Source organism: Diceros bicornis, chromosome 9 (assembly GCF_020826845.1).
Source record: "Diceros bicornis minor isolate mBicDic1 chromosome 9, mDicBic1.mat.cur, whole genome shotgun sequence".
NCBI lineage: Eukaryota > Metazoa > Chordata > Mammalia > Perissodactyla > Rhinocerotidae > Diceros > Diceros bicornis.
The window spans coordinates 8,967,153-8,994,586 of NC_080748.1; the positions used below are offsets into that span (position 1 = coordinate 8,967,153).

At 41.4% G+C, this 27,434-nt stretch overlaps 1 protein-coding gene across 1 annotated transcript in view; it reads left to right on the forward strand.

Annotated features, from left to right (window-relative positions):
• Positions 1 to 278: 278 nt before the first annotated feature.
• ATP8A2 (ATPase phospholipid transporting 8A2) overlaps positions 279 to 27,434 on the forward strand; it is a 508,363-nt gene continuing 481,207 nt past the window's right edge. Inside the window, exon 1 of the mRNA XM_058547869.1 lies at positions 279 to 415. Coding sequence (XP_058403852.1) covers positions 315 to 415 — 101 coding nt within the window. The 5' untranslated portion in view covers positions 279 to 314. The remainder of the gene's footprint in view (positions 416 to 27,434) is intronic.

Genomic DNA, 27,434 nt, shown 5'->3' on the forward strand with positions numbered 1-27,434 from the left:
CGAGCACAGAAGGGGTGAGCTGGAGGCGGTGCGGAGGCGGCTCTCACCCCACGGGCCTGGGGAGGCCGACCGGGGGTGGGGCGCAGGGAGGAGCTGGGAGCAGCTGCGGCGGCGGGTCTCCAGGGGGAGCCAAGGTACATAGGCGGGCCCAGCATCGCCCAGAGCATCCTTTCCCAGCTGGTCCCCGCCCGCCTGCAGCGGGTGCTCGCTGCCTCCTGCCTGGCGTGACTTCTTTGTGTTTTGTTTTCTGCCCGCGCCTCTTCTCTGCAGGACCTGTACGTCCTTCTTCGGGCTATAAGAAGGCAGATGATGAGATGTCCCGGGCCACGTCTGTTGGTGACCAGCTGGAGGTACCAGCCCGCACCATTTACCTCAACCAACCGCATCTCAACAAATTCCGTGACAACCAGATCAGGTAGGAGAAGGCGACTGAGAGATGCAAGAAGCAGTTAATTCACCGCTGGGATGGGGCTCATCTTCCTCTTGTTGGCTTCTCCACGCAAACCCAGCCAGCTCTCACCCCTATCTGCTTCCTTCAGCCCCTTCCACTCCCCTCCCCCCACCCCCTAGAGCCTGGCGGTCTATACCCGTGCTTCCAATCAGGTCATGTGAATACAGCCTTTACCTTTTTCTCCTTTGCATCTGTTTTGTGCTCAGGCTGGGTGAGCCCCAAGGAAGTTTTTATTCTTATGTCCCTAACAAAAAATGAGGTTTCTTATCTTTTTCATCCCTGGGCTCCCTTCCAAGAATTCCTTCTAGTCCTGTTTTAAGCCAATTGATAGCTCTCCTTAGCAATTTACAGACCATAATGTGGGGAAGTGCTTTATAAAGGAATCCCATAGGTCACAAGGACTCACATTCAGGTCTAAATGGTCCAGGACATTTGTTAAGAGGTCTTTATTCCTGGGAAACTTTGCCCAGAGTTAGCAGAGAGATGGATGGAAGCTAACATTTAAGTGTCTACTTTTTGCTGGCCGCTGTGTCAGATTCTTTACCTATACTAGCTTTGTAAATCCTCATAACCTCTTGAAGAAGGTGTTATTACCTTCAGATGAGGAAATTGCGATAGCAAGATGTTAAATAAGGTAGCTTTGGTCATATAGCTACTAAATGGCAGAGCTGAAAATAGAACCCAGCCTGTCTGACTGCTAAGCTCAAATTCTTTCTGCTGTGCGAAGCTAGATCTTTAGGCACGGGTGTTATTACGTTTTCAAATGTCATCAAACTTTGAGGCTTAGACAACTTTATCTCCGGGAGTAGCTTCAGAGGAGATAGCTCTGTGAGTGGCTTGGAGCACCATGTTCAGGTGTAGAGAAGTTAAGTGATTGATCGGGTTACACATAGATTATTGACAAACCTGAATTCCAATCCAGTGTTCTTTCTTGGAAGCTCTGGCTGACCTTGGCGGCTGCCGTATGTGCCAGCATTCCACTACAGCATCAGCGCTTGTGCAGGCTGCTGAGCTGGGCGTCGTTGTTTAGACAAGTTGGCCCTTGAATGTTATTGTAGCGCGATGGGATTTGGGGTAGAATAACGGTGCATACTATGCGGAGGTGACACCTTCATTTATTAAGGAAGAGTTAGATTATCCTGGTTTTATTTTGGATTTTAAGAATGACCATTGGGGCATATTTTATACTTAAAAGTGTAGCTGAGAAGAATAGCTGAGGCTGAATTCAAGAATGAGTGGGCTTGGTTTAAGATATAGAGCATCAACCACAATGAGTTACCACTTCACACTTGAGGATGGATCTAATCAAAAAGATAATAACAAGTGTTGGCGAGGATGTGGAGAAATTGGAACCCTCTTACATTGCTGGTGGGAATGAAAAATTGTGCAGCTCTTTGGAAAACAGTTTGGCAGTTTCTCAAAAGGTTAAATGTAAAGTTACCATATGATCCGGCAATTCCACTCCTAGGTATATATACCCAAGAGAAATGAAAACATATGTCCACACAAAAACTGGTACACAAATGTTCATAGCAGCATTATTCATAATAGCCAAAAAGTAGAGACAATCCAAATGTCTATCAACTGATGAATGAATAAATAAAATGTGGTATATCCATACAATGGCATGTTATTTGGCCATAAGAAGGAATGAAGTACATGGTTGAACCTTGAAAACATTAGGCTAAGAGAAAGCAGCCATTCACAAGAGGCCTCATATTATATGATTCTATTTATATGAAATGTCCAGAAGAGGCAAATCTTTGAGACATAAGATAGATTGTTGGTTCCTAGGGCTGAGGAAGGGGGAAGAGGTTGGGAAAGAGGGACACTGCTAATATATATGGGGTTTCATTTTGGGATGATGGTTACACAACTCTGTGAATACACTTAAAACCATTTGGAATCCTGTGCTGCCAATATAGTTCCATTTTCTCATACTTTCTCATATGTGTTTCTATTGAATTACTTGTTAAAAGATAAAAAGATTATTATTAATTTTTATTGAGGTAACATTGGTTTATAACATTATATAAATTTCAGATGTACATCATTGTATTTTGACTTCTGTATAGACTATATTGTGTTCACCACCAAAAGTCTCATTGCTACCTATCACCATATACACGTGCCCCTTTACCCCTTTCATCCTCCCCCAAAAAGACTGCTTTTAAAAAGATTTATACTATATAGGAGGGGCCAACCCAGTGGCCTAGAGGTTAAGTGCGCATGCTCTGCTTCGGCGCCCCAAGGTTTGCAGGTTGGGATCCCAGGCGCGCACTGACAAACCGCGTGTCAAGCATGCTGTGGCGGCGTCCCATATAAAAGTAGAGGAAGATGGGCACGGATGTTTGCCCAGGGCCAAGCTTCCTCGGCAAAAAGAGGAGGATTGGCATTGGATGTTAGCTCAGGGCTGATCTTCCTCACACACACACACAAAAATTTATACTGTATAGGATATGGAATCAAAGAGTTACTTTTCTTTTTAAACTTTAGGATGTTTTCAATTAGTATTTTTGCTTAAGTCCTATTAATTTCTCTAATTTTGGTATCCATTTGTGCATGCTTAAAGCTGGGAAAATGAAATAAGGGTCTTTGTTTTTGTCTAAATTCTCTAGTTTCCGTGGAAGGTGAAGATTTTTAAAAGCCTTGGTAATGGGGCCTCACAACCTGTTCTGTAATCGAAACTCAAAGCTGACTTTTGAGACTGATTTTTTAATTAATTGGAGAGGTTTCAAGTGGCTACCTGTTGTACAGTTTCATTTGTACTTTTTTGGGGTTGGGGAGGAATAAGTATGTGGGAATGTACAGTAGGTTGGCTAGGAATAAAGTAAGTAGATACCAACTATTCTATTTAAAGCCTTATGTAAGTGTATAATTGAATTAATTGAAATATATTAAATATTAAAATTCATACAATTTCTGAGTTCATGGCTTATACTGTGAGCATAAGTTTCAGAATACACTGAATAGGGTCTAAGAAATTAAAATGTGGCGCTTGCTGTTCTATAAAATGCCTTTGAGTATTTTCTTCACCTGGATTGTATATTTAAATAGGAATTACTAATGATAATGTGACTTGCAGTTCGTTAAGGAATTGATCATAAAACTTATTGGCATTATAGTTTAAGGATTTTACAAAACATTGAGCCACGTTATTTTAGCATTTTAACATTGCTGAAGTCAAGTTTTATAAAAATATTGATTTTTTTAAAAATAAGGCTTTTTATCTTGGTCATGATTTTTTGCTAAAAGTTGATAAAGCTGTTCAAAGGAATATTTCCATAAAAGGGAATTGATAGAGGGCTTTTTTTCTTAATATAATTTTTCTTGAGAAAAGAAATGGTGTTTCTTGGAGGCTGGGGCATGGAGTGTTTATCCCAGATTGTTTGCTTCTAAATTGAGGTTTTGCTTCTAAATTGAAAAGAAGGGACCACGTGGGACAGATGAGGCTCATGGCAATCCATGAAATCAGGGATTTGGACATATTTGGATGCAGCACGCTTCAGGAGGCTGGCCCTCTCCGGAACAAAGTTCTCTCACTTACCTCCCCTCACAGGCCCTTTCTGACTGCAACCTCACAGATCGTGTCAGGTGCTCTGTGACTGCCTTCATGAGTAACTGGCGTTTTGACTTCAGGAAAGGATCAAAGTTTGCTAAGGAGGGAGGTGGTTGTTGGGCATTGGGGGCGGTTGGTGAGGGGGTGGTGTGGAGCAATTCAGAGCAGGGATTGAAGGTCTAGGGTTAATGTTTGGACTAGTGTATCCAAGAAAGAGCTGGGCCTGGTGGTTAGGAGTGAGAACTCAGGTCACCACCGGGGTTGACTGGGGCTTGGGCACCCCCAAAGGAATGCACAACCTGGTAACTCCAAATTCCAAGCAAGTCCTTGAAATTCTGGGAGAGTCTGCGCCATGTAAATGGATGTCTCTCCAAACTTGGTTCTTGTTCTTAACACTGCAAATAATAGCATTGTTTGATGTGAAGCTGTGATAGGTTGAGGTTTTCCATTATTGAAGACAGTGAATTTTGATTATCATAATTATAGAGAAATATGACATAGTCTTTTTCTCTTAGGCATTGATTTTTCTAGGGCCTTAACTGTGAGAGCCATAACCTTCTTTATCCTCTAGAAATGAATAGTAATTAATGGGATATTGCAATGTACATATATGTATCTAGGATTGTATATATGTCTGCCTAACAAGATCCCTTCTTTCTGAAGTATATAATCATATCAACTTTTAAATATTTTTAACAGCTTTATTGAAATACAATTCACCCATCTAAAGTGTACAATTCAATGGTTTTTAGTATATTCACAGAATTGTACAACCATCACCATAGTCAATTTTAGAACATTTTCATCACTTTCAGAAGAAATCCCATACCGTTTGCTATCGTCTCCCTATCCTTTCCTCCCCCAGCCCTAAGCAACCACTAATCCGCTTTGTATCTCTATAGATTTCCCTGTTCTGGACATTTCATATGAATGATATCATTTCCTTTTAAGTTAAATATTAAGTACTTATAGAAAGCTTACTATTTAGAGGAACCTGGTAGCGAATCTTTAATTTTGTGTATCTGAATTTTAAAAAGTGTTTAAAGTTAAAAATGGGTTTTTTCCCCAGAAAATATCTTGAAATAATTTACTGATCAGAGGAATGGGCATTATTTATGTATCAAGATCAGGCATGTGTAGTCTTTTTATGTGATTATCAGCATGCCATTTGAAATAGTGAGTTTCAAGACTGTAAGGCAGTTTCCTTCAGTGTTTGAGGTCTTCAAAGTGAGTTAGGGATGTTTACAGATACTCAGTTTTGAATGTCCTTCATTTCAGGTGGGAGTTTTAGCAAAAATCTTGGTTAAAGCAGTGACTGGAGCTTTGTCAAGCAATTGCATTTCTTCAGACGGGTTTGTCTTAATGGAAAATTGCTTTATATGAATATTTTGTTGGTTTTGCCAAGATAAGTTTAAAATAGAATTTTGCCTTTACAGAAAAGGAAATTGAGCACTGTGTGGTAGGTTTTACAGTAATATAGTTTTATAATACCAAGCTGGGATCCTAATATCTGAAGGGTATTTTTGTCTTAAGGAATGAAGAGAACAGGATTATCTTCGAACACCAGTTTGTGTATGAACAGTAGTGATAGATGATGTGTACAGTACTAGGTCTAATATCACTGAGTGCTTCAAGGATGAACGACTCGCCTCGGAATGTTGAAAGCTGCAGAATTGAGGTAGGATGTGGTCTTAACACTTAAGCTGCCTACAACTTAACAAAGAGACAATAACAAGATCCTAGCAACAATCATAACTTCCTTTTGATTCATGTAAAGATCATTGTTTTAAAAACCAGGGTTTACATACCTCATTGGAGATAGTTATTCTTGTCAAGTTTGGGAAAGGTAAAGGTGTATAAAAATCCTTATTAAGAGTAATTGATTATGTTGAAAGCATTCCATTTACCTACCTTAAAACAGCCTCAAGATTTTCTTGTGTGTACACCGTTTTTATTTATATGTTTATGTATTTTTAATAAAAATTGTGTTTAAGGTGTACAACATGATTTTATATACATATATGTAGTGAAATACTACAGTCAAGCTAGTTAACATACAGTCTTCTCACATATAATCACCTTTCATTCTTTTTAATTTAGAGGCAGATATACTTGATTAATCTCCAGACCAGGCACTCCCATCCTGTATTTTCTGAACATGAGTGTCCTTAATTTATAATTAATTAAATATCGAGAGTCCTTAATTTATACATACCAGCAGAATTAATGTTTCTGTCTTTCTTTTTTTTCTTTTTGGGAGGAAGATCAGCCCTGAGCTAACATTCATGCTAATCCTCCTCTTTTTGCTGAGGAAGACCGGCCCTGAGCTAACATCTATTGCCAATTCTCCTCCTTTTTTTTTCCCCAAAGCCCCAGTAGATAGTTGTATGTCATAGCTGCACATCCTTCTAGTTGCTGTATGTGGGACACGGCCTCAGCGTGGCCGGAGAAGTGGTGCGTCGGTGCCCGCCTGGATCTGAACCCGGGCCCCCAGTAGCAGAGCGCGCGCACTTAACCACTAAGCCACGAGGCTGGCCCAGAATTAATGTTTCTTAATTGAAGAAGAAACAGCAGATTCTTGTAATTAGAATTTTCATCAGATTTATACCCATGGACAAGGCTTTTGAGGCATCTTGCAGATAAAAATATTCAAATTGGGGACCTTTGGCACTGTGTATTTCAGATAACCCTTAAACACATGAGCTGTCTTGAAATGTATTTTTAGAAACAGAAAAGCATGTCAGCCTTGGGCTGGTTTTGTATTTGATGTTTCTAAGGAAACAGCAAATGTGAGGAGAACAGACTCGTATGGTGATTTCTTTATTAGATTGACCCATGTGTGGGCGGATATGGAGCATATTCTGAATTTGACCAAAGAAACATCTATGCCATTCCCATTATGAAAACAGGTCACGCTGTTTGGTTTGAGAGTTCTAGTCTGTGACTTATTTTCCCTCTCCCCTCTGCCTGAGTTCTGTTAACTCTTATTGTCTTCTGTCAACTTGTGAGCACTTCTGATTCTCATGGATGAAAAGAATTAAGCATTAGGATTTGTGAAAAATACAAGTTAAAATTTAACTAGAATTGGAGAAGTCTGAGGAGATATGAAAACTAAATGCAGTGTCAGTTCTGAATCAGATCTTAGAACAGAAAAAGTACATTGGTGGAAAAACCAGTGAACTTGGAATAAACTCTGTAGTTGGAGTCGTATTGTGCCAATGTCATATAATTAGTTTTGATCATTATACTATGGTGATATAAGATATAAACATTGGGGGGAAGCTGGGTAAACGGTATATGGCAACTCTCTGTATTATTTTTGCAACTCTTCTGTAAGTATAAACTTATCTCAAAATAAAAATACTTTAAAAATTAGTCAGAAGCATCTGAGAGAGTAGGAAATAAACGCTAAGCTCTTTAGTCTTTCTGTTCGTGCTTTGGGAATGTTTGGGTCCTTTATTGTAGGTGGACGTGTTTCTGATGGGATGATGGTCAGAGGAGACTGGACCTATAGCTTCACATATGTTAGGCTGAGTAGATGGGAAAACACTCATTCCCTGTTGTCAAACAACATTCGCTTAGATGGCAGCACTGAGAGTTTGTTTGCATAATGCCTGATCTAGACATAGAAGTTGAAAAAGTAGATAGCAGCGTGGACTGCAGAAAGTTCTGTGGTCAGAGTTTAGTCGTGTGAGTTTTTGTGTAGTTCTCTAGAAAGTAGCGTCTAAGTGTCTATTCTACTACTTATGGCTGAGTCACTCAACAGACAGCAAAAGCTTACTCAGAAATGCTAATCAGCAACGCTTTCAAGAGGGACAATGCTTAGAGAGAACAAAAGGAGAGGTCTGCCCATTGTTGGGATGCAGGGATGTTTTACAGAGAAATTTCCTGAAATCCATGAGGTTGGATTTGATCATTTAAATGCTGATCTATCCTTTTCTCTTAAATGAAAGCCAACTCTTCAAAACTTGAATCATAGGTTTTAAGCTACCTTTGTTATTTTATATTGTTACCGACCAACGTGGGGCCTTCTGCTCGCCGCAAGACATGCCGATAGTCAAGAGGCAAGGTGGTAGGAGAAAAAGGACTTTTTTTATTACAGCTTGCTAGCAAGAGGGAAGATGGCCGACTTATGTCCAAAAGAACCATCTTAAGGGGGCATGAAATCTTACAATAGTTATATAGGCCATTGTGTTATTGGGGAGGGGGTTAGGAATGTTGACCTTCTGTGTTACAGACTGGGAGTGCCACGCCAGATCTTTCAGTTTTCACTCATGATGGCTATCAGCATAGATTCTCTGTTCAGGGGTCATCACATTCTTAAGGAACTCAAAAAAGCAGTTATCATCTTATTGCAACTGGGAGGTACATGCACAAGCAGGGGTCGTAAAATCTACAGAGCAGTTAGATCTCCTGGACGGGCGCATATCCAGCTGGGTTAGTTTGTCAGAGGTCGTTCAAAGTTACAATAGAGTTTTTCTTTTCTACAATATGGTTTCCCTTATGTCAACCTTGTCTTGAGCCTGTATCAATTCCAGATATAGTTTAAAAAGGATTTGGGGTTGAGTGTGGGATGTTGTTGGTCATTCTGGGGGATCATTCTATACATCTTCACTATTTGTTACATATACCATCACTCCAAAGGCTACTGGAGAGTGTTGGCTAGTTTCAACTTTCAGGACTTCTGAGACAGACATCAGCTTGAGAGTGGGCCTAGATCTGTCACATAAGTTCTGTATCTACACCGGTGATCTCCAAACTTTTTTGATTGCATGCCCATCAGTAAAACTTTTTGCCATGAACCTTTAATATGTATATTTAAATATCTGTATCTATGTATTACTATCATTAGTTGTTATCTCAAGACCCAATAAGTATTTGCTAAGATTCTCAGTTAAGAATTATGGCTGCAAATCCATATTATTAATAATCTTCTTGATTATTTTGAATACTTTTGGCTGACATCAGATTTGATTAAATTGTCCTAATGTTTAACCTAGTAAAATGGTTTTGGAGAGCTCTATTAGGAATAGAAGTGTCAGTTCTGCTGTTTTTTATTTGCTCATTTTCAATCTGTGGTTTGTTTCATTTGATGATTCTTAAGCCACTGGTTCTTTCTGGGAGGGTTAGTTTAGTTGAAATTAGATAAATTAATCCATAAACCCACCTAGCTGGACACAGAAAATGAAATATGTAGGAATAAGCAGAGAGAACAGACAAGGGAGGTTCCACTGCTACTCCCTGTCTCAGTCAGCTCAGGCTGCCATAATAGAATGCCATAGACAGGGGGCTTAAACAACAGACATTTATTTTCTCACAGTTCTAGAGGCTAGAAGTCCAAGATCAGGGTGCCAGCATGATTGGGGTCTGACGAGGACCCTCTTCCTGGCTTGCAGACAGGCACCTCTTCACTGTGTCCTTACATGGTGAAGAGAGAGACACCAAGCTCTCTGGTGTCTCCTCTTCTAAGGGCACTAATCCTATCATGGAGGCCCCACCCTCATGACCTCATCTCAATTTAATCACCTCCCAAAGGCCCCATCTCCAGATACTGTCACATTAGGGATTGGGGCCTCAAGATATGAATTTTCAGGGGGCACAATTCGGTCCATAGTACACCCCCCTCCCCTACTGTTAGGGAGTTTCTCCTTCAACCATATTTCATAGGACTATGTGGGGGCACCAGTGGAAATCCATTCAATAAATGTTATTAAAGCTTAATTTTTTAGAGATGCATATACATATAAGCTCTAATAACGTCTCCCCACACCTCACTTTGGAGCCACCTGCTTTAGATTCTCTTCCTTTGAGAAAAACCTATCTAGTCAGACCCAGTCTGACCCTGACTTTAGGCAGTACTGAGATGTGGTAATGAGACTTAAGCACCATTTCTCACCCTACATTTGGTATATACTAGGAAAGCATTTCAGTCTTCCTCTATGAAGAGGTGGTTAGTTGCAGCCCTGCAGGGCTAGGCAGGTAGAAGAATGAGGGAAAGCTTGCTGGTAGGTGATCAGTGAGCTGAGTTGAAAGATGAGCAAAGGTCAGCCTGAAAGATAAGGCGTGGTTCACACGGGGAGCCCATCCTAGGTGTGCGGAACAGCACATGCAAAGGTACAGAGGAGAAGAACAGCTGAGAGTGGGCCTATCCAGAAATGATGTGAGAGAAGCTGGGGTTGATGGATGATATGTATGAGAGGACAGGCTACTGGAGATGGGTCAGCTGTAGCCAGGAAAAGCTTTTGAAGGGGCGAGTGGCAACACTGTATTTGTGTTTGAGATCCTCTGGCTATGGCGTGTGTGTGCGCCCACATGCTCTGTGTTTAGAAGTATGTTAGGCTGTTGTAATTGTTCAGGGAGAGGTGTGATGCTGTAGCATTGTAGGAGAAGAAAAAGTCAGCAGGGATGGTTAGAGGTGGGCTTGTGAGTGGATGAGGAATAGACAGCGTGGTTCCCAGCGTTCCAGTTTTGGTGACAGGGAAAGTGGTGACAGTGTTTCTCATATTCCTGAGGGTTTTTTTTTTTTTTTTAACTGTTTTCAGTGGTGGGTTGGAGCAAGGTCATTGACCTCAAAATAGCACAAACTCCCTTTTACCTCAGTATTAGACAACCCCAGGGGATCAGAGGGATATGAGGTGACCTCTGTCAGCTGTGTCGTGAAGGATTATAGCCGTCTTTTGGTCTCCCTCGTCCAGCAAGGTGGGAGCAGAACGAGCTCTACTGGAGAGACACCCCAACTTTGGACAGATCTTTCTCTACCCCTAGATATGTTTGATTCCAAGACACTGGACTTAGTAAACAGGAACTATAGTAACGTCGTACCTCATAGGGTGGGAAGAATTAAATGAGATTATGTATATAACCCAAGGTGCAGTATTAGATGTTCTGTGTCCAGAGTGGCTGATAATCTATACTAGCTATTACTAATACTGTTCTTTTATCTAACTCACATTGCTCACTATCCAGTTATTTGACAGCTAAAACGTTCAGTTGATAAGCTATAACTAGGGGAAAAGGAGTGTACTTGAGTGTTACCCTATGCAAGGGACACAGAGTGCCTGGGCAGTAAATATGCGAGGTAAATCTTGGATGTTAGGGGCTTTTGTACGTATTTTTTCTAGCCTACAACTTCTACAAGTAAGCCTGCTGCACTGAGAGCATAAGACAGGCTAAGACGTGCTCAAGTGTACCTGTGTATATTGTTATTAAATCAAGACAGTGGCTGCTTCTCTTGGTGTCCTGAGAGAACAGAGTAGGGTGTAGGTTCACATTACATTCACTGGGACCTCCCCTGGTAACCAAAGACTGACTGAGATTCTTCACCATAGAATGGTAGACACCTTAAACTTCGTCCAAAGGGATAATGAGAATGTTTTTGAACTATGAACATAAAGTCTGTATCTTTCTTTCCCCCTTCTTTTTTTCCTCTTTCTTGTTTTGGACTGTTAGCTTTTCAGCCATTTGGACCCTGTTTTGAATAGTATCTCTAAGGAATGTGGCACTGTGCATAATATTTAATCTGAATACTTAATTGTAAATTCAATTATATGAAGGAATATTCTTTAAATTATCCAATCAAAGATATCACTCCTTTATTTATCCAGTAAAGGGAGGAGGCTTTGAAAGTATTACTGTCTAGCGTATGAAATGTGTTACCAAGCTCTGACAATTTAAAAATAGAGCTCTTTATTTTAAAACAATAAGGCTATTTGCTGAGTAGTATCATAATTACTTCCCCAGTGGTCCATCTTTGTTAAAACTGCCTCATATTAATTTTTAATGTTACCTTTACAGATTAGAGTTCGTTGATCATTCTAGTGTTGATATATGAGTAGATGGAGTTATTTCATGTAATTACTGTGAGAAGGGAAGATAGAAACATTAACTTCTCTCACTATTACTGTTTTGCCTGCCAGCTGTCACATGGTTTCATTGCCACTAGTGTTTCAATAAAGTTTTGTTCACTGTATATGCTTAGATATTGCAGGAGAAGTAATTTTAAGTACAGGAGGGAGGGTGTGTGTGTGTGTGTGTGTGTGTGTGTGTGTGTGTACCACAGTTGCTCTCTAAATGGAGATCTTGACATGGGTTAGCCGTATCTGTAAGCTAAACATTGTAGATATTATCAAGTCAGGGAACTCCATAGCAAAAACTAACATAATGGGAGATTCCTACTGACACCTTTACCAGTCTCCTTCCACCGTTTTGTATAAATGTGTACACACATATGCATACGCCGAAATTCTTTCTTAATGCTTATAATTCATTTGGCCTACACATGAACACGTGTCTCCACTGGGAACTTATTAGTTCACCTGGTAAACCGTTCCAGTCCATGCTTAGCTGATGTGGAAGGTTCTTCTTTTACATCTGCGATTTCTACACATAAAAAGCAGCAGTAAATATTTTTAGTTACCATAACAAAATGTTAATTCTAATATCACATTTGAATTAGTACTCATGAACTGTCCTGCATTTAACAGTGCTCTGAATGTTTACTGTAAGTGTCATAGGCTCATTGGTAGAGAGGAGCTTTTTAGTATTGTCCCAGGGAGTATGTCTGGTCTCCTCATGTGTTGGGTTTCCTACTATATCCTCGGGAAAGAACTGGTTTTCTTGTTTCATGAAGTTAATGAATGACTGCTTTAATTTACATTGCTCCTATCCTCAACAAAAATTAAAACAAGGATTGTAGAAGGTTTCTATATTTTTGCCCTTAAAACTGTATCTGAAGACTCCGAAACTACGTCACGGAAACTACATGCATGTGTCAACTTTGAGGAAATGCTGAGAAAGTTGGAAGTTGTCAGTCAGCTGCTGACAATTTTATCATGTGTTTCTATTCCAATTTTTGAGGACCACATAGTTCTAGTTTTGTGGTCCATTGGCTAGTATTTTCTTTGATGGTTCGTGGACACAATTCAGTGTTACAAAAATTTTTTTTTCACATTTCATATGCTTAAATAGACAAGAAGCTATTTTTAATACAGTGCTGGCATTTGCTAGAGAGTAAAATAAGTGTTTTATAGAAACCAACCCATGATATTTAAGGATTTTGGAATAGTGGATTGCTTTAGAAGAAAGTTAGTTAACTTTGATTTTAAATCATAATACTTTCTATATAAATAGTTTGAGAATATTGATTTAACATTCTTCACAGCCACATATGTTTTCTTACATAGTAGGTAAAGATAAATTGATTATGCATAATATGTTTTTTTGAACTATTGTGCTAAGGGACCTCATGAATTTTGATATTTTGAGATACTGCCATTAGAAAAAATGAATATAATAAGAATGTCTACGCTTTTAAAGAAACTCTTATGCTGTTTACTCTTTGAAATACATTGAGTATTTTGAAAATTAGAACAGCATAAAAATGGATCTACATGGATATATGGAGTAATAATGTTTATAACATAATGAATAGAGCTGTAGTTGAGTTCTGCAGGAGTGATATAGCTATATAGTAACTTCTAAGATGTATTCTCTGCTTAGTAAGGCTTTAAATGTAGTCTGTGACTAAAAAGTGAATTGTCTCTAAAACCTTTCTGCCAAGGTTTATGTACCCCATAAAATTGTCAAGTGCATTTTTGTGGAATCGTTGCAAAGTGATGTCAGTGCTGATATTTACTTTTGCCGTCGATTTCTTGTTCGCGTTCCACAGGCTGTAACTGCTTCTCATTTCTTGTTGCATGCAGCTAAAGGTAACTTGGTTGGTGAGACCATGATATATAGATCATTTTTTTTTAAACCCTACATTGCATAAGAAAAATCTAGGTTTGTTTGGTCCGGGGTGGGGCTCTGATTTCTGCTTGAAACTAGCACTCCAGGTGATTTTGTTGAGGTGGTCCTCATTCATTGTCACTCCTGTCCTATAGTGCATATCTTATAGAATTGTTGTGAGGATTAAATGAGTTAGTATCCATAAAACATATTACACAGTGCTTGGCTGAGTGCTTTATAGATTTTAATGTTGCTGTCATTTGTATTTTAGATTGTATGTTTGGCAATAACTTTCCCACCAAACTTGGTACATATCACTTGAGTTAAAAAAAAAAACAGGTTTTGAATTACATTCATAGAGATTAAAAAAATAATGTGCAAATTAAGTAGGATGAGTATATTTAAGGAACAGACTACATTTTCTTTTGGAGCAACCTGATTTTTAAGATTAATTTTAGTATTTGCCTGAAGTTATCATGGAGAAATTTAATTAAGAATTTATTGGAAAAATGGTAATAGAAAAAACTAGCAGTGTAAACTATCTTTTTTTTCTTTTTGAATAGCCCAAGAGGGAAGGCAATTAGGTGAAGTAAAAGGGGCAGAGCAAACCTAGTGTGTAAGTCTTGGCCCTGCCCATGAGTAGCCGAATGACCTTTTGCCAGTATTTTCTCTGAGCCACGTTTCCTCGTTTGTCAGATGGGAAACATACTTCCTTCGAAGGCTTGTCAGAACGCTAAATGAGGTAACAAATGTGAAAGTGTCCAGAACATCATGCACCACGGGTATTGTATATTCTGTCTTCTGTAACACCTCAATAGGCTTATTGCTCTCTTTTCTTTTTAATTGTGGTAAATACACGTAACATAAAATTTACCCTCTTGACCATTTTTAAGTGTACGGTTCAGTGTTAAATACATTCACACTGTTGTGCAACCAATCTCCAGAACTCTTTTTATCTTCCCAAATTGAGACTTTATATCCATTAAACAACAACTCCCCATTCCCCCTCCCCGAGCCCCTCGCCACCTCCATTCTGCTTTCTGTCTCTGCATCTGACTACTCCAGGTAGCTTGTATAAGTCAATTCTCCACCATTTATAGGGGGTTTTAGTACTCTATCAGGTTATCCTTTTTCATGGTGTCTCTGTCCTTTAATTCTTCTACGCTTCATCTTATGTCTTGCTGTGTACCATGGTAAGCACCATTTTTAAAAATAAGTATGAGTTTAAGGACATTCAAATGACTTTTTTCCTCCCCATTTCTGCAGTGTGGCTGACTTTGCCGTACTTGTTTTTCCCTAATGATCCTGGGAAAACGTTGGGATATTCCAGGACCGGGATGGAGAATTAGAGGGCTGAGGAAGAGTCTTGGTGGAATTGGCATGGGCTTTTAAACCACTCCTGTGTTGTCAAGAGATGGTTTCTGCTGCACTGGTTCAGGCTCTGGTTTCTCCACTTCTAATGTGGTGCCCTGCCTCTATGCCCATTTCCCTTCCAAGTGGTTATCATTCTCAAACAGTTAAGGCTGTGATTCTCCCTGTTCAGTGACAGTTGCTACTTCTATTTTGTCTTCAGTAAGTTGCACAAGGCCGTTCTCATTCTTCCTAGGCTTACTATTCCATCTCCCATGCTCCTTCTCCTCCTGTGCTCTGGCTGCAGCGAGTTACTCACTGGGCCTTTAGTCATGGCACTTTCCCTAGAATGCTCCCTCGTTCCCACCTAAAGCTTTTCCTCCTGGGGAGCTCTGTCTTTTAAGGCTCAGGTCTCATATCTCTTAAGAAGCATTTTCTTCCTTGTCCTGCATCCCCACCCGCTCCTCATACCCCAGCATTGCACACACTTTTCTGTTGTGGAACTCAGCACGCTGCATTACATCTATTTTTATGTATCTGACTCTGCAGCTCTGCTGTATCATCCTTAATGGCAAAGTCTGTCTGTTTTATCTTGCATTCTCCCCGGCACTGAGCACAGTGCCTGGCCAATAGGAAGCAGAAAATCTCTGCTGAATGACTTTGCTCTACAGGTGAAGGTCAGAGCTGTACAGAAAATAGGAATTGGCCTAACATGTTGTTCTAAGATTTCCCTTCACGCTAATTGCTTATTGAACACCCTGGAACCCCTGAAGCCGTTACTTAAGCCTCGGAAATTGATATATTGTGTGGTTTTGATGTTGTGCTTTTATGTATAAAGCACTCTTGAAAGGGGGCCGCTGAGTTGAATGCTTTTAATGTCAATTCTTGGGATTTAACAGATTGATATCTATCCTCAAATGCAGCTGCCTTTGGGATTTAACGTGATACCTGGCATCCTTAGTTAGTCATTTATATCAGTTGACATTTAAATTTTGCTCAATCGACAAATTTATTTTTAGTACCTAGTACACACCAGTCCCTGTGCTTGCTGTGGGGGATCCAATGGTGGAAAAGCAGGACCTCTGCCTTCGTGATTCTGATCCCCTTTTTACTCTTTTTTCACCTCTTTCTCCATACTTCTCTTGAGCTTTTCAGGGAAGTTTGAGTAAAGAAGATGACTTAGAGAACATACGTGTTATCTTTCGCCCTGGATGAGTTAGTTGCCTCTGTTCCCCCCTGCTTTTTGGCCCAGGTCCTCAGCCTCTTAAAAGAGGAGTTACAGCAGAGAAAGATTCAGAGCTGCCTTCTGGTATGTTCCTCCTAGGCCACAGGTGGGCCGTGCCCTTCCTTGAAGGGTTGCCTGCCTTATAACTGTCATTTCCACGGCACTTCCCTTCTGGGCTCACCTTGGGGTACAAACCCACGTAGTCCGGAGAGCCAGGACTCCCATCCCAGACCTGCATCCTAAGGGAAGGTCAGAAGTGGGGTGTGGGCGAGGCAGAGCTGCTCCCAGCTGGTGTCCCCATCTCACAGATGAGGAAACCAATAAGAAAAAGCTACATAATCACTTAAGTCCCCACAGTCTCTGGAGGACCAAAGAGCCATCTGCCCGCGGTGCAAACCACAAATCTGACTAAAAGTCCATCTGCTTCTTATTATCCTCGCTCACCAGCAGTTGTAAGCAGTGTTCGCGATAAAAATGCTCCTCCCGGAAAAAGTCTTCAGGTGAACTAAGTACTAAACAAGTGCTGTGATTACTATTTGGTTTTAAAGATATATACACACACACATGCTTCAAATTAGTACATTTTTATTACTTTTAAGTAAGTGTTGTACTTTACATGGAAATCAGCCCTCTGAGGTAACCCTCCAGCCCCCAGTGCACACAGACTAGATTTAATGATATTCTTAAAATTGGAATTTATTTATAATTATTCATTGTTTTAAAATTAAAGGCCAAATCAAGAAAATAAAATGTAGCATTATTGGTATGATTTGGTATTTGTCTAAATTATACCTTTTGCTGACGTTTTACTTTTGTTAAATTTCACTTATTAGTTATTTGACAGTTATTGACATAAATATTGTAGCAGCCTATAACCAAAGGATCGAAGTTCAAACTGTTATGTAGGTATAAAAACTACTGAATAAATATTTGTGCTTTTTTCTTTTTCTGTGCTGTAATAATTTTTATTTTATTTGTTGGCATGATTAGATAAAATAAAGACAATTTTTGCCATCTGTTTCTTTTCTGGTCAATTTTATATGTTGTTATTTAATGATTGATACTGAAAGTAATTTTGCCACATAGAGGAGGGGACTGTTAGGAAAAAAACCCCACCTCCTCTGGGTGACAGACCCGCTAGTTAGGTCTATCACTGCCCACAGCCAGTATCGTGGCGGAGCCGAGCCTACCCCTGGTTCTGGGCTCTCACCCTCCCTGAGCACTGAGCCGCAGCTCCTCCTGCTCCAGCGTGGATGTGTTTAGATGGAGCACCCTTTCTTCCAGGCCCCAGTTCCCTCCCTTGTAAAGTGAAGGGTTCAAATTAGATTTTTCAGGCGCCGGCCCCATGGCCTAGTGGTTAATAAGTTTAGTGCACTCTGCTTTGGCGGCCCAGGTTCGCAGGTTCAGATCCTGGGCATAGACTTACACCACTCGTCAGCCATGCTGGGGCGGGGACCCACATACAAAATAGAGGAAATTTGGCATAGATGTTAGCTCAGGACAAATCTTCCTCGGCAAAAAAAAAATTAGATTTTTCAAGGTCTCTTCCAGTTCTGAAATTCTGTGGTTGAATGGATCCTAAGACCGTGACCCTGTACTGGTGGAACAGTGTTTCAGCTGACCTATTGGCCAGTTATTGCTGCGCCCCCCACTCCTCGGTCCCTGAGGCAGTGGGAAGTGGCTTCTCTTGCCCATTGGCAAAAGTCAGAGTTGGTCCATGCATGGGTCACGTTCCCTGTTGCTTTAGTCTCTGTGACTAGGAGTGAGGGGCTTAATCGAGGTTTCCCTCTGTATTGGGAAGGAAGATATATTCTCTATAGGCTCCAAAGTTCATTTGTTCAGATTTTTTAATTACATTTTTCAAATCTACATCCTTAGCCTTTCCAATTAGTGAGTCTGATAATAGCATTAATCTGCTGTTACAAATTTTTCAGTCAATTTGCTTGTGGTTTTTGTTTTACGTGTTTTCATGCTATGTCATTTAATGCATGGAATTTACCACACTGGAGGTGATGTAAGGAGCCATCTAAGGTGGGCTGAGAAGCCAAGTATGGCCCTCCAAGGAGAGAAGTGGCAAATAGTGTCAGATGTGGACAAGAACCCTTTTGCTGTGACAGTTAGGTTGCTGAGCAGTTTTAGATAACGAGAGTGTCAGAAGCCAGGTAGTGGTAGCTTGAAGTCTGAGTGAGAGGTGAGGTGGCGGCGGGGTAGAACTGTCTTCTTGGATGAAGTTGGCAGTGAAGGGAGATGAAGAGAGGCTGATAAAAGGGGAGAAAGGCTAGGGAGGGGTTTTATTTTAAAAATATATCATGTTAAAAAGAGTTCTGAGCATGTTTATAGGCTGAAGGGTAAGCAGTGGAGAAGGGAGGAGGGATAGGCTAAAGATATTGGATGGGGTCATAGATGGTACCAGATCCTGGGGGAGGTTCCTGACTCAGGTGCAGAGTGTGGACATGGAAGGAAGATGAGAGACTTGTTCCCTTTCTAAGATGGGATGGAAAGGGCTAAGGCTGGACGAGCAGCATCGGCTCATGTGTTGTGGCTATCAAGGTGAATCAAGTACAACCAGAAGCCTCAGTTTACCTGAGGGACGTGGGGAGGGGGCATAGCTGCAAAGTGAAGGGAAGGGGGTAGGGTGGAGAGTTTGAGGAGAGGGAAGGGTTCGGGCAGCCAGCACGGTGATTGGGAGAGGGAGCTGTCCAATCTCTGTGGCACAGAGAACCTAGGTGACATTGGAAAGCACACATGGGTTACTGTATGTTAAGGGACCCACTTAGTTTTGCTTTGTTGAATAATATACTTTAGTTTTTTAGTCCTTTGGTGGAAAAAACCCAACCAAATGAAGTGAAAAGATCGTTCTGGGTCTGCTGCCTTTACTTTTGTGTATAGTAGCTATAATGTCCGAGTGGAGGCTCTGTGTGTGTTGTGGGAGTGGGGAGCTTTGACCTTTCTGCCACCGCAGAGGATTCTTGCTGCTAATACTGAAACATTCTAAATATTTTATTAGGTTTCCTGCGAGTAAAACCGTACTGCAAAGGGTATGAAAGCTTGTTTGGCAGAGGTGAATGTAGGAAGGATTATATGATGAGAGGGGAGAATATAGGGAACATAGCATGTGTTTTGTTTTTTTTGAGGGGCAGGAAATCTTGGTGTCTGCTGGTTTTCAGGAGAGCTTTGCTGTTCTGATATTCACACGACCTTCGTCTGTGTTTAAAAAACTGAAAACATAAGGATAAAAACCGATCTGAAGCTTCTGACGTTTTTATAGTTGTTTTCAAGCACAGTTAACTCTATCTTCCTATTTATTCTTTTGGACACCTCCTGTTGGAATCCTAGCAGTGAGTAAGTGTGACACTGTAATGACTCCTTTTGTCACAGCGATGTCAGCAAGCTCACACAGACCTACAGGGTTAGCCTCTATGCTCCTCCGTGTCTTTCCGTTCCCTAGGGCCTCTGCTAACTGGCGTTCCCGGGAGTACCGTCTTCTTTCCTGTCACAGCTTTCACCTCTCATATCCATTTAATATTCCTCTTCGTGAATGTCCAAGTCAGACATTTCCTCAGGTTTCCCTGTAGCTAACTATCTCCCACACCTATCACCTGTGTGAGCCCCCCCCTTTGGTATTACTCATAAGGACTTTGAGGGAACAGAGTTGGGCCAACAAAACAAGAATGGGAAGGTGAGAATGTTCCAGTCTCTTCCACCCTTGAGGGTGGGCTTCCTCTAACTTTACCTACCTCATCTTTGTTTAGAGAAGGCGAAAGTATGTGATTACCTTAGAAATGGCCAAAATTTAAGATTTGGCAAGGGGTTTGTGTTGGTTTTAAGAAGCGGTGGGACTGGCTTTTGGAAGGGTTGACCGAAGACTGTTCTACTCGTCGTGGGCCCTGAGTCTGTGTGTGCGAGAGCTGGAAGCATAGATGGAGCCTGGGGGACCCTTTCTTTGACTCCCGCCACTTCCCCTCTTCCCCTTGTCTGTTTTTATTTTTTGAAAACACTTTTCTGCTTCTCATAGCCAAGTTCTAATATTGCTTCATATTTTGTATACCTTGATCTGAGCTGCACAACTCAAGCTTCTTGGTTTGAATATGTTTGTCTCACCCTCTGGATCCGAGCCCTCTGAACACAGAGGACAGACTCTTGTCCATTTTCACATAGGCAATAATAACTGAGCAGTTTACCCACCAGAGCTGATTGCTCCCAACACGGAATGTTCCCCTGTGAATCATCTGAGATTAATCTGACTGTACTGTCTGATTTCTTTGGAAATTGCTATGCTATGGGGGGAGTGAGAGTGTGGACTCTTCTACTAGAATATTAAGTTTTATTGTAAAAGGCCAATTCTACAGTTAATGGTTGTATGCAATTAGAATGAATAGTTGTTGAAGAGGAGACGGTCGGGGAAGAAGGATTGACAGTCTCTGGGAGAATGAATGCGGGTCCGTGTACGTCGTGTGGTTTGCTTTACCTCAGCTTCCCCGGACCTGCCAGTCCTTTGCCATCTCCCACCTGAATGTTAGACAGCTGAATAGTTTTTCAACTGCTTTTGGCTTATTTTGAAGCCCTGCGTGAAATCTACATTCAAAGGGAGAAACTGTATTTTTCTTTTCACCTTAGTTAGTCCCGACAGGAACAGTTTTTAGTTAAGGAAATGTGAAGAAACTAAAAGGTAACTTAAACTAAATGGGCCTCAGCTGCCTCACTAGAGAAAATGAGGAGGTTGGTACCTCCTGTGAAGGGATTTTTGAAGACTGACTAGATGATGCACAAAAAGAGAATACGCACGGCACGTGCAAATACACAGAGAAGAGTGCCTGGAACACTTCGAGTTCTCAGCCAATGCTGTCTCCCTTGTGATCAGTAGAATGGGAGGTGACAGCTCTTGGCGATCTTCAGGTGATGTGATCACCAATAGCCCTTTCAACAAAGTTCCATTTGTGAGAAATACATTTCTGTCCTTAAACTAAATGAGAGATGGGGTTTTAAAAAAACATATTTAAAACTTAGAGGAGCAAGTTTTTCTCTTAGGCACTGGTAGAATTGACCTTTGTATGCAAATCTTATTTTGAATTAATGGATTTCTGTGCTTTTGTAATAGAATATTTAATGTTTTTAATAGAACATCAGGAGGAAATTATAAATCTCAGTTTCATAATCTGCTTGCATGGGTGGATGTGTTAATTTGTCCTTTTGTATGTAAAGCTGCCCTGGGGTGTGGTTTAGGTTCAGAGTTGAGAGGCCTAAGCTGGTGAGACGAGGTGTAGGGGTCTGACCCCCACCCCATCCCCAGTCATGGAGGCGGGGACCCCTCAGAGCGCCGTCACTGCCTGTGACTAAAGTCATGGAAGGAGCTTTTATTTCTGTGAAGCTTATAGGCTTCATGTTTCAATCTAACACGTAGTTAGACTGAATTACACATAGAATAACTAAAGTTACTACTTTTAAGGTTTGATTTAGCCATTCAAAATAATGGTTAGTTTTAGGACTAATCATTGCCTGCTGAACTTCTGACCATTTAGGGAAGTTAAAAATTTGACTTGCTGAATGAAAATTAAATTTATAATATCTAATTTGGTTTAGACAAAACTCTATTCAGATTTAAGGGGAAAATAAAGTTTTTTATTTTTGCAGATAAATTCTCATGAATATTTATTTGATTCTTGATGTTCATTTTTCCTATAATGGGAGAATTTATGGGTGTGTTAAACCAATGCAAGCTAATGCCTATAATTCAGACCCTTGTTTTTTCCTAGTCTACCTTCCCGCTTGAGGATAACTACATACAAATAACATTTTCTTTCTCTAGTACTTGTTCATCATAATTGTTGCCTGTTTCACCTGATTCATGAGCTGTATACCTGCACATGTGGACGTACACACTGAATACATGTTGAACAAGGGTGCCCACTAGGGACCAGGCATCATGCTCTAGGTTGGGGATCCAGAGGTTGATAGGATGGGACTTGCACTGTAGGAGAGATAAGCAGGTGCTTAAACTATGGTGTAATGTATATTTGTGAGAAGAGTGTTAGTACAGCCGTGTGTCGTGAGGGGGATATGTTCTGAGAAATACATTGTTTGGCGATTTTGTCTCTGTGCGAACATCATAGAGTGCACTTACGCAAACCTAGATGGTGTAGCTTACTGCACACCTAGGCTATATGGTACTAATCTTATGGGACCACCATTGTATATGCAATCAGTTGTTGACCGAAACGTTGCTATTTGGCACATGACTGTGTTAAGTCAGCAAAAACACCAGTAATGTTTGTGTGCCTGATTGGATTTTTAGATGGTAGACTCTCATTGATAGAATTTGAAATTTTACCTTTAAAATTTCTCATCATATTAAGAATAATCAGTAAGATTTGTAGTTTGTAAAAGCACTCTATTCCTTCAATAATCACCCTTCCCACAAAATGCTATGCTTCTACACGCACGTATCTGCTTCTGGTAATCTTGAATTCTCAAAGGATACCGCAGTTTCAGTATCTCAGACGTGGGCTCTGCCTTTTTCTTGTACTGACCGTGTGCTTGACGGTTAAGCTTCTCTATAAAACTTTCTCTTTTGGTTGTAGAATTGGCTGATGTGGGTAATGCTGGCTCTGGTAATACCATACCTTAGCCAAGCTCAGAGGATAATGTTAGGTAGCATGAAGCTAGTTTTAAAAGTTTTTCTTTCCCTGCAGATGTGTTGAAGTAAGAATTTGAAGGTAGGGGTTTGAATAATAGTAGAACTAAGAGCTAATATTTGTTGAGAACTTACTCTGTGCCAAACACTGTTTCTGTTGACTCAGTATTTAACTCTGCCATTTTAATGTTTTGGTTTTTTTTTCCTTTGAGGAAGATTCACCCTGAGCTAACATCCGTTCCCAGTCCGCTTCTTTTTTTGCTTGAGGAAGATTTGCCCTGAGCTAACATGTGTGCCAATTTTCCTCTGTTTTTTTGCATGTGGGTCACCACCACGGCATGGCTGGTGAGTGGAGTATGTCTGCACCCGGGATCCGAACCCACAAACCCAGGCTGCCGAAGTGGAGTGCACAGAACTTTGGCCACGGGGCCAGCCCGACTCTTCCATTTTATTGATGAGGAAACTGAGGCACAGAGAGATTAAGTAACTAGCCTAGGGTCTTATAGCAAACCCAGCAGTCTCGCTCTGTGAACCAGGAAGTGGGTCCTCACCAGACAGAGAATCTGCAAGTGCTTTGATCTTGTACTTCCCACCCTCCAAAACTGAGAAATAAATTTCTGATGTTTATAAGTCTATGGTATTTTTGTTAGAGAAGCCCGAATGGACTAAAATGGTAACCCTCACTGAATTGAGTCTAATATTTAAGGAAGTCTTGGCAAAGGCTGATGTCTTATAATACAGAAACAAACCCAAAGGAATATGGCCTTGAGTGTGGCGTACAAAGGTATAGCTCTATGACCCAACTGCAGATGTAGTACCTGTGCCCACGTGATCTTTAGGAATATGAGATTTGGAGCCAAACACACTTGAGTTTGAATCTTGGCTTGGCTGTTGACTAGCTATGTGATCCCAGGCAAGTCAGGTACCTTCTTTGAGAGTGTTTCCACCTTATTAGTTAGTGCCCACTTAACAGATTTGTTTCAAAGGTTAATTGCCTGGCATATATTAATTACTGAATTGGATGGCAGCAATTCCTTGTCTGGGCCCCATCTTCTATCCTTTCATTCAGGAATTGTGTAGCTGTTACCTCAAACTCTGCCAAGAAAGGTACTGATTCTCCTCTCCAGTGTATTCTTTTATTTAATATTTGTTGAGTACTTACTTGGGCTTCTGATTTAGTTAGGAAGACAGATGGTAAACAAAAGAACTAGATAACTTCAGATTGTAATAGAACTATAAGAAAGTACACAAGGGACTGTAAGGAAGAGTCAGGGGTGTGGGGGAGGATCCGTGAGTGCCTCTCTGTGGAAGTGATGTTTGTGTCAAGATATGGGAAGAGAAGGGGCCCACCATTTAGAGACAGCTGGTGGTGGTGGGGATACCGCACAGAGAAAGCACTTACCGCAGAGGACATGAGCAGAAAAGCGAGTGGTGGAGCCTGGTGGACGCAGGCCAGAGGAGGGCACTAAGATGGTTATAATGAGGCAGAGGGTTTCACCTGCCTCGCTAGTTGCGAGGACCTGTCCCTCGCATGATGGCTGTCACCTGCAGAGCATCACAGCAACATGCTCTCACCGCAGTCCTGGGGCAGGATAATCGGAACTCCCCAAAAGCGACAATCCCACGGTTCACCAAGGAGTATGTGCCATAGTGAGGAAGAGTAAATGATTTCCTCACAGATCCTTCCTTTTAACAAGATCAAAGTGCCCTCAAGAAAGGCAGCTCTTGATCCTGTATTACTTTGCAGTGTGGTAAAAATAAGATTCTTGTTTTCCTGAACTTGAAAAGAAGGCACAGTATGGTGAACTAGATGCCACACAGTCATTAAAAATTACTAGGGAAAGTATCCCAGCCCTTCATTCACCCTAGAGAATCAGAGTGAACTCAGTTACGTTATGTAGAGCTTTTCTGAAGGTAACAGGGATTTAAATGGGTTAGTTAAATTTAAAAAATTCATTAGTGTTACCCTGTGGGCATGATCAGCTCCGTGAGACTGTTTGTGTGGAGTGCTCATGCAGTTCTAGAGAATGGACTGAAGTGAGATTAAAGCGGAATATGGAGACTGTAAGGGTAATACCACGGTAGTTTGAGGCCCAATATAAACTACTGAATTAGCACCTTCATGTATATTTTTATGTGACATACAAATATATTTCTTATGCATTTTTGATTTGTATGCATCGTAGATTTGCTTACATCTGAAAAATTAAACCGCAGTGTCTGTTTGCTTCAATCTGTATTTGTGTTTCTTTGACGTAGTTGACTCCTATGTATATGACACGATTTTAGTAGTGTGGCTGAGCAGAAAGCAGGAGACGTAAAAGGGATGCAATCCTAGTGTGTTTTAAAATATACCCAGGATGTGTTTTAATCAGGTGAGACACGCAGACATGGAAATGACTGTCCTGAGGACGAAGTTGGTACTTGCAGTTTCCAGGAAGCAGGAGACATGGTATGCCACATGCCACGCAGGGCTTCAGGGGGAGCACTAGTGTCAGTCAAGAGGCAGAGAGAGTGCGGGGAAGTGTGGGCAGCAGCTTTTACTGTGGTTTCCGCAGGAAAGGCAAGGCAAGGCAGGGTAAGCAGACATAGGATTGGATAGTTTGAATAATTTCAGTAGTCTCTGGGACCTGGGGGCTTGCCCCTAGTTGCCTGGTACCTGGCCCTGGAATATTAGACTGGCTTGATCTGTGACAGCTCAATAAAGGAGGTGGTTGGGGGTATGGGCTTTTGATTGGTTGGTTTGCATATGAAAGACACTCCGGGGAAAGTTATTTGCTATCCCTAGGAGTTAACTAACTCTGGGAGGGGCAGTCCCTCCATGGTCAGCAGTGCCCGGGATGCCAGAGCATCAAGAAAACAGATAGTTAATGCACGACGAGAATGCTTCAGTTCCCCAGAATCAATTTGAGACAAGACACACATACCTGAATAACTTGTAGTGGAAGATAGCATAAGGTTCCGGGCTGAAGGGTGCATCAAGAAAACAGATAGTTAATGCACGACGAGAAGGCTTCAGTTCCCCAGAATCAATTTGAGACAAGACACACATACCTGAATAACTTGTAGTGGAAGATAGCATAAGGTTCCGGGCTGAAGGGTGAGCTAAATTTTCTCAGACTTTAGGGAAGGGGTCGTTTGTCCCCTGGGGCTCTGAGGAGAGGTCCTGAAGGATGCGTACAACAGGCAAGGGGGTCCAGGGTGGGGTGTGATTAGCGGAAAGGAGAAGAGAAAAGGCATGGTGAGTTCAGGGAACAGGACAACTGTGTCTGAAGCAGGGGCTTGTACTGGAGAGCGGTCAGTGGTTAGAAAGACATGCCTGCCAGCAGGACGTTGGGCCCTCTTGGTTACAGCCTGAGAAGCTCAAAGAGAGGCATTAGCAGCTCATTAGCAGTGCAAGTCCAGATCCCATGACCCTGGCTTTGCTTCCAGACACTACTGCTCCAAAGCAAATTACTTTAATAGTTTTCAAATACTGGCTATTATTTGGATCATGGGGTGTTTTTGAATATGACATGTGGTATGTCAGAAAGCAGTTGGGTGTCATTGTATGGGATAGATTCAGGGGCATTAATTAGGAGGCGTGAGATGGTGAGGGCTTCCAATAGGCTGTGATGGCATTGGCCGTGAAAAAAGAAGAAATAAATGGAAGATGCTTGGCTAGATTAATTTATCCAGAGAAGACCTCAGGCTTTGAGCCTCGTTATAATATCATCATAGTGTTGTTGGCAAAATGAATTTGCTGTCAAATATTGAAGCCTAGAATGCTGTAGATGGGCGTATGCTCATTTTTCTGTGGAGGACCTGGGTTTGAATCATGCCTCTGTCGTTTGGGTTTGGTCCTGCCTCTGGTTTTTGAGTGATACAGGACAAATTAGCCTTTTAAGCTGCCAATAGTAACTATTGTTGTAATGTTCTGAAGAGGGTCATCAGAAGAACAGGAGTGATGTGCTGCTAGAGCGCTGATGAGTCCATTCCCACTTGTCCTTGGGGCTCAGACGTCACCTTCTGTGTTTGTGTTGTATCATATGCTTGTTGTGGTTGTAGTCCTTACCACACAGTTACACGTGTAACTGCCTGTCTGCCACTCCCTAGGCTCTGCGTGTCTTGAGATCAGCATCATGTGTGTTCTTGGTATCTAGTACGATAGTGTGTAGACACTGTAGGTGTTTCATGGATACTGTTTTGCTATTCCATTTAAAGAGGCATTGTTGAAGAACCTGAGTGATGAGGTTTTTGTTTATTGGTTGGGGAAAGAGCCCACTCAGGGAAGACCTGACCGAGCTTTCAGTGGTGAGAGCTGTCTAAGCGGGGCTGGGCTGCTTTGGAAGGTGAGCGTCCTGTTATAGAGGTGTCCGTGCGGGGCCATGATGTCAAGGATGACACGGGTGGGTCTGTGTCCTGTCTGGGTGGAAGCCCTCTTTGATATTAGGGCTAAAAGAAAGGTAAGATGCCATCTGGCGCCTCCCCCCCACCGCCATGTGTTATTGTA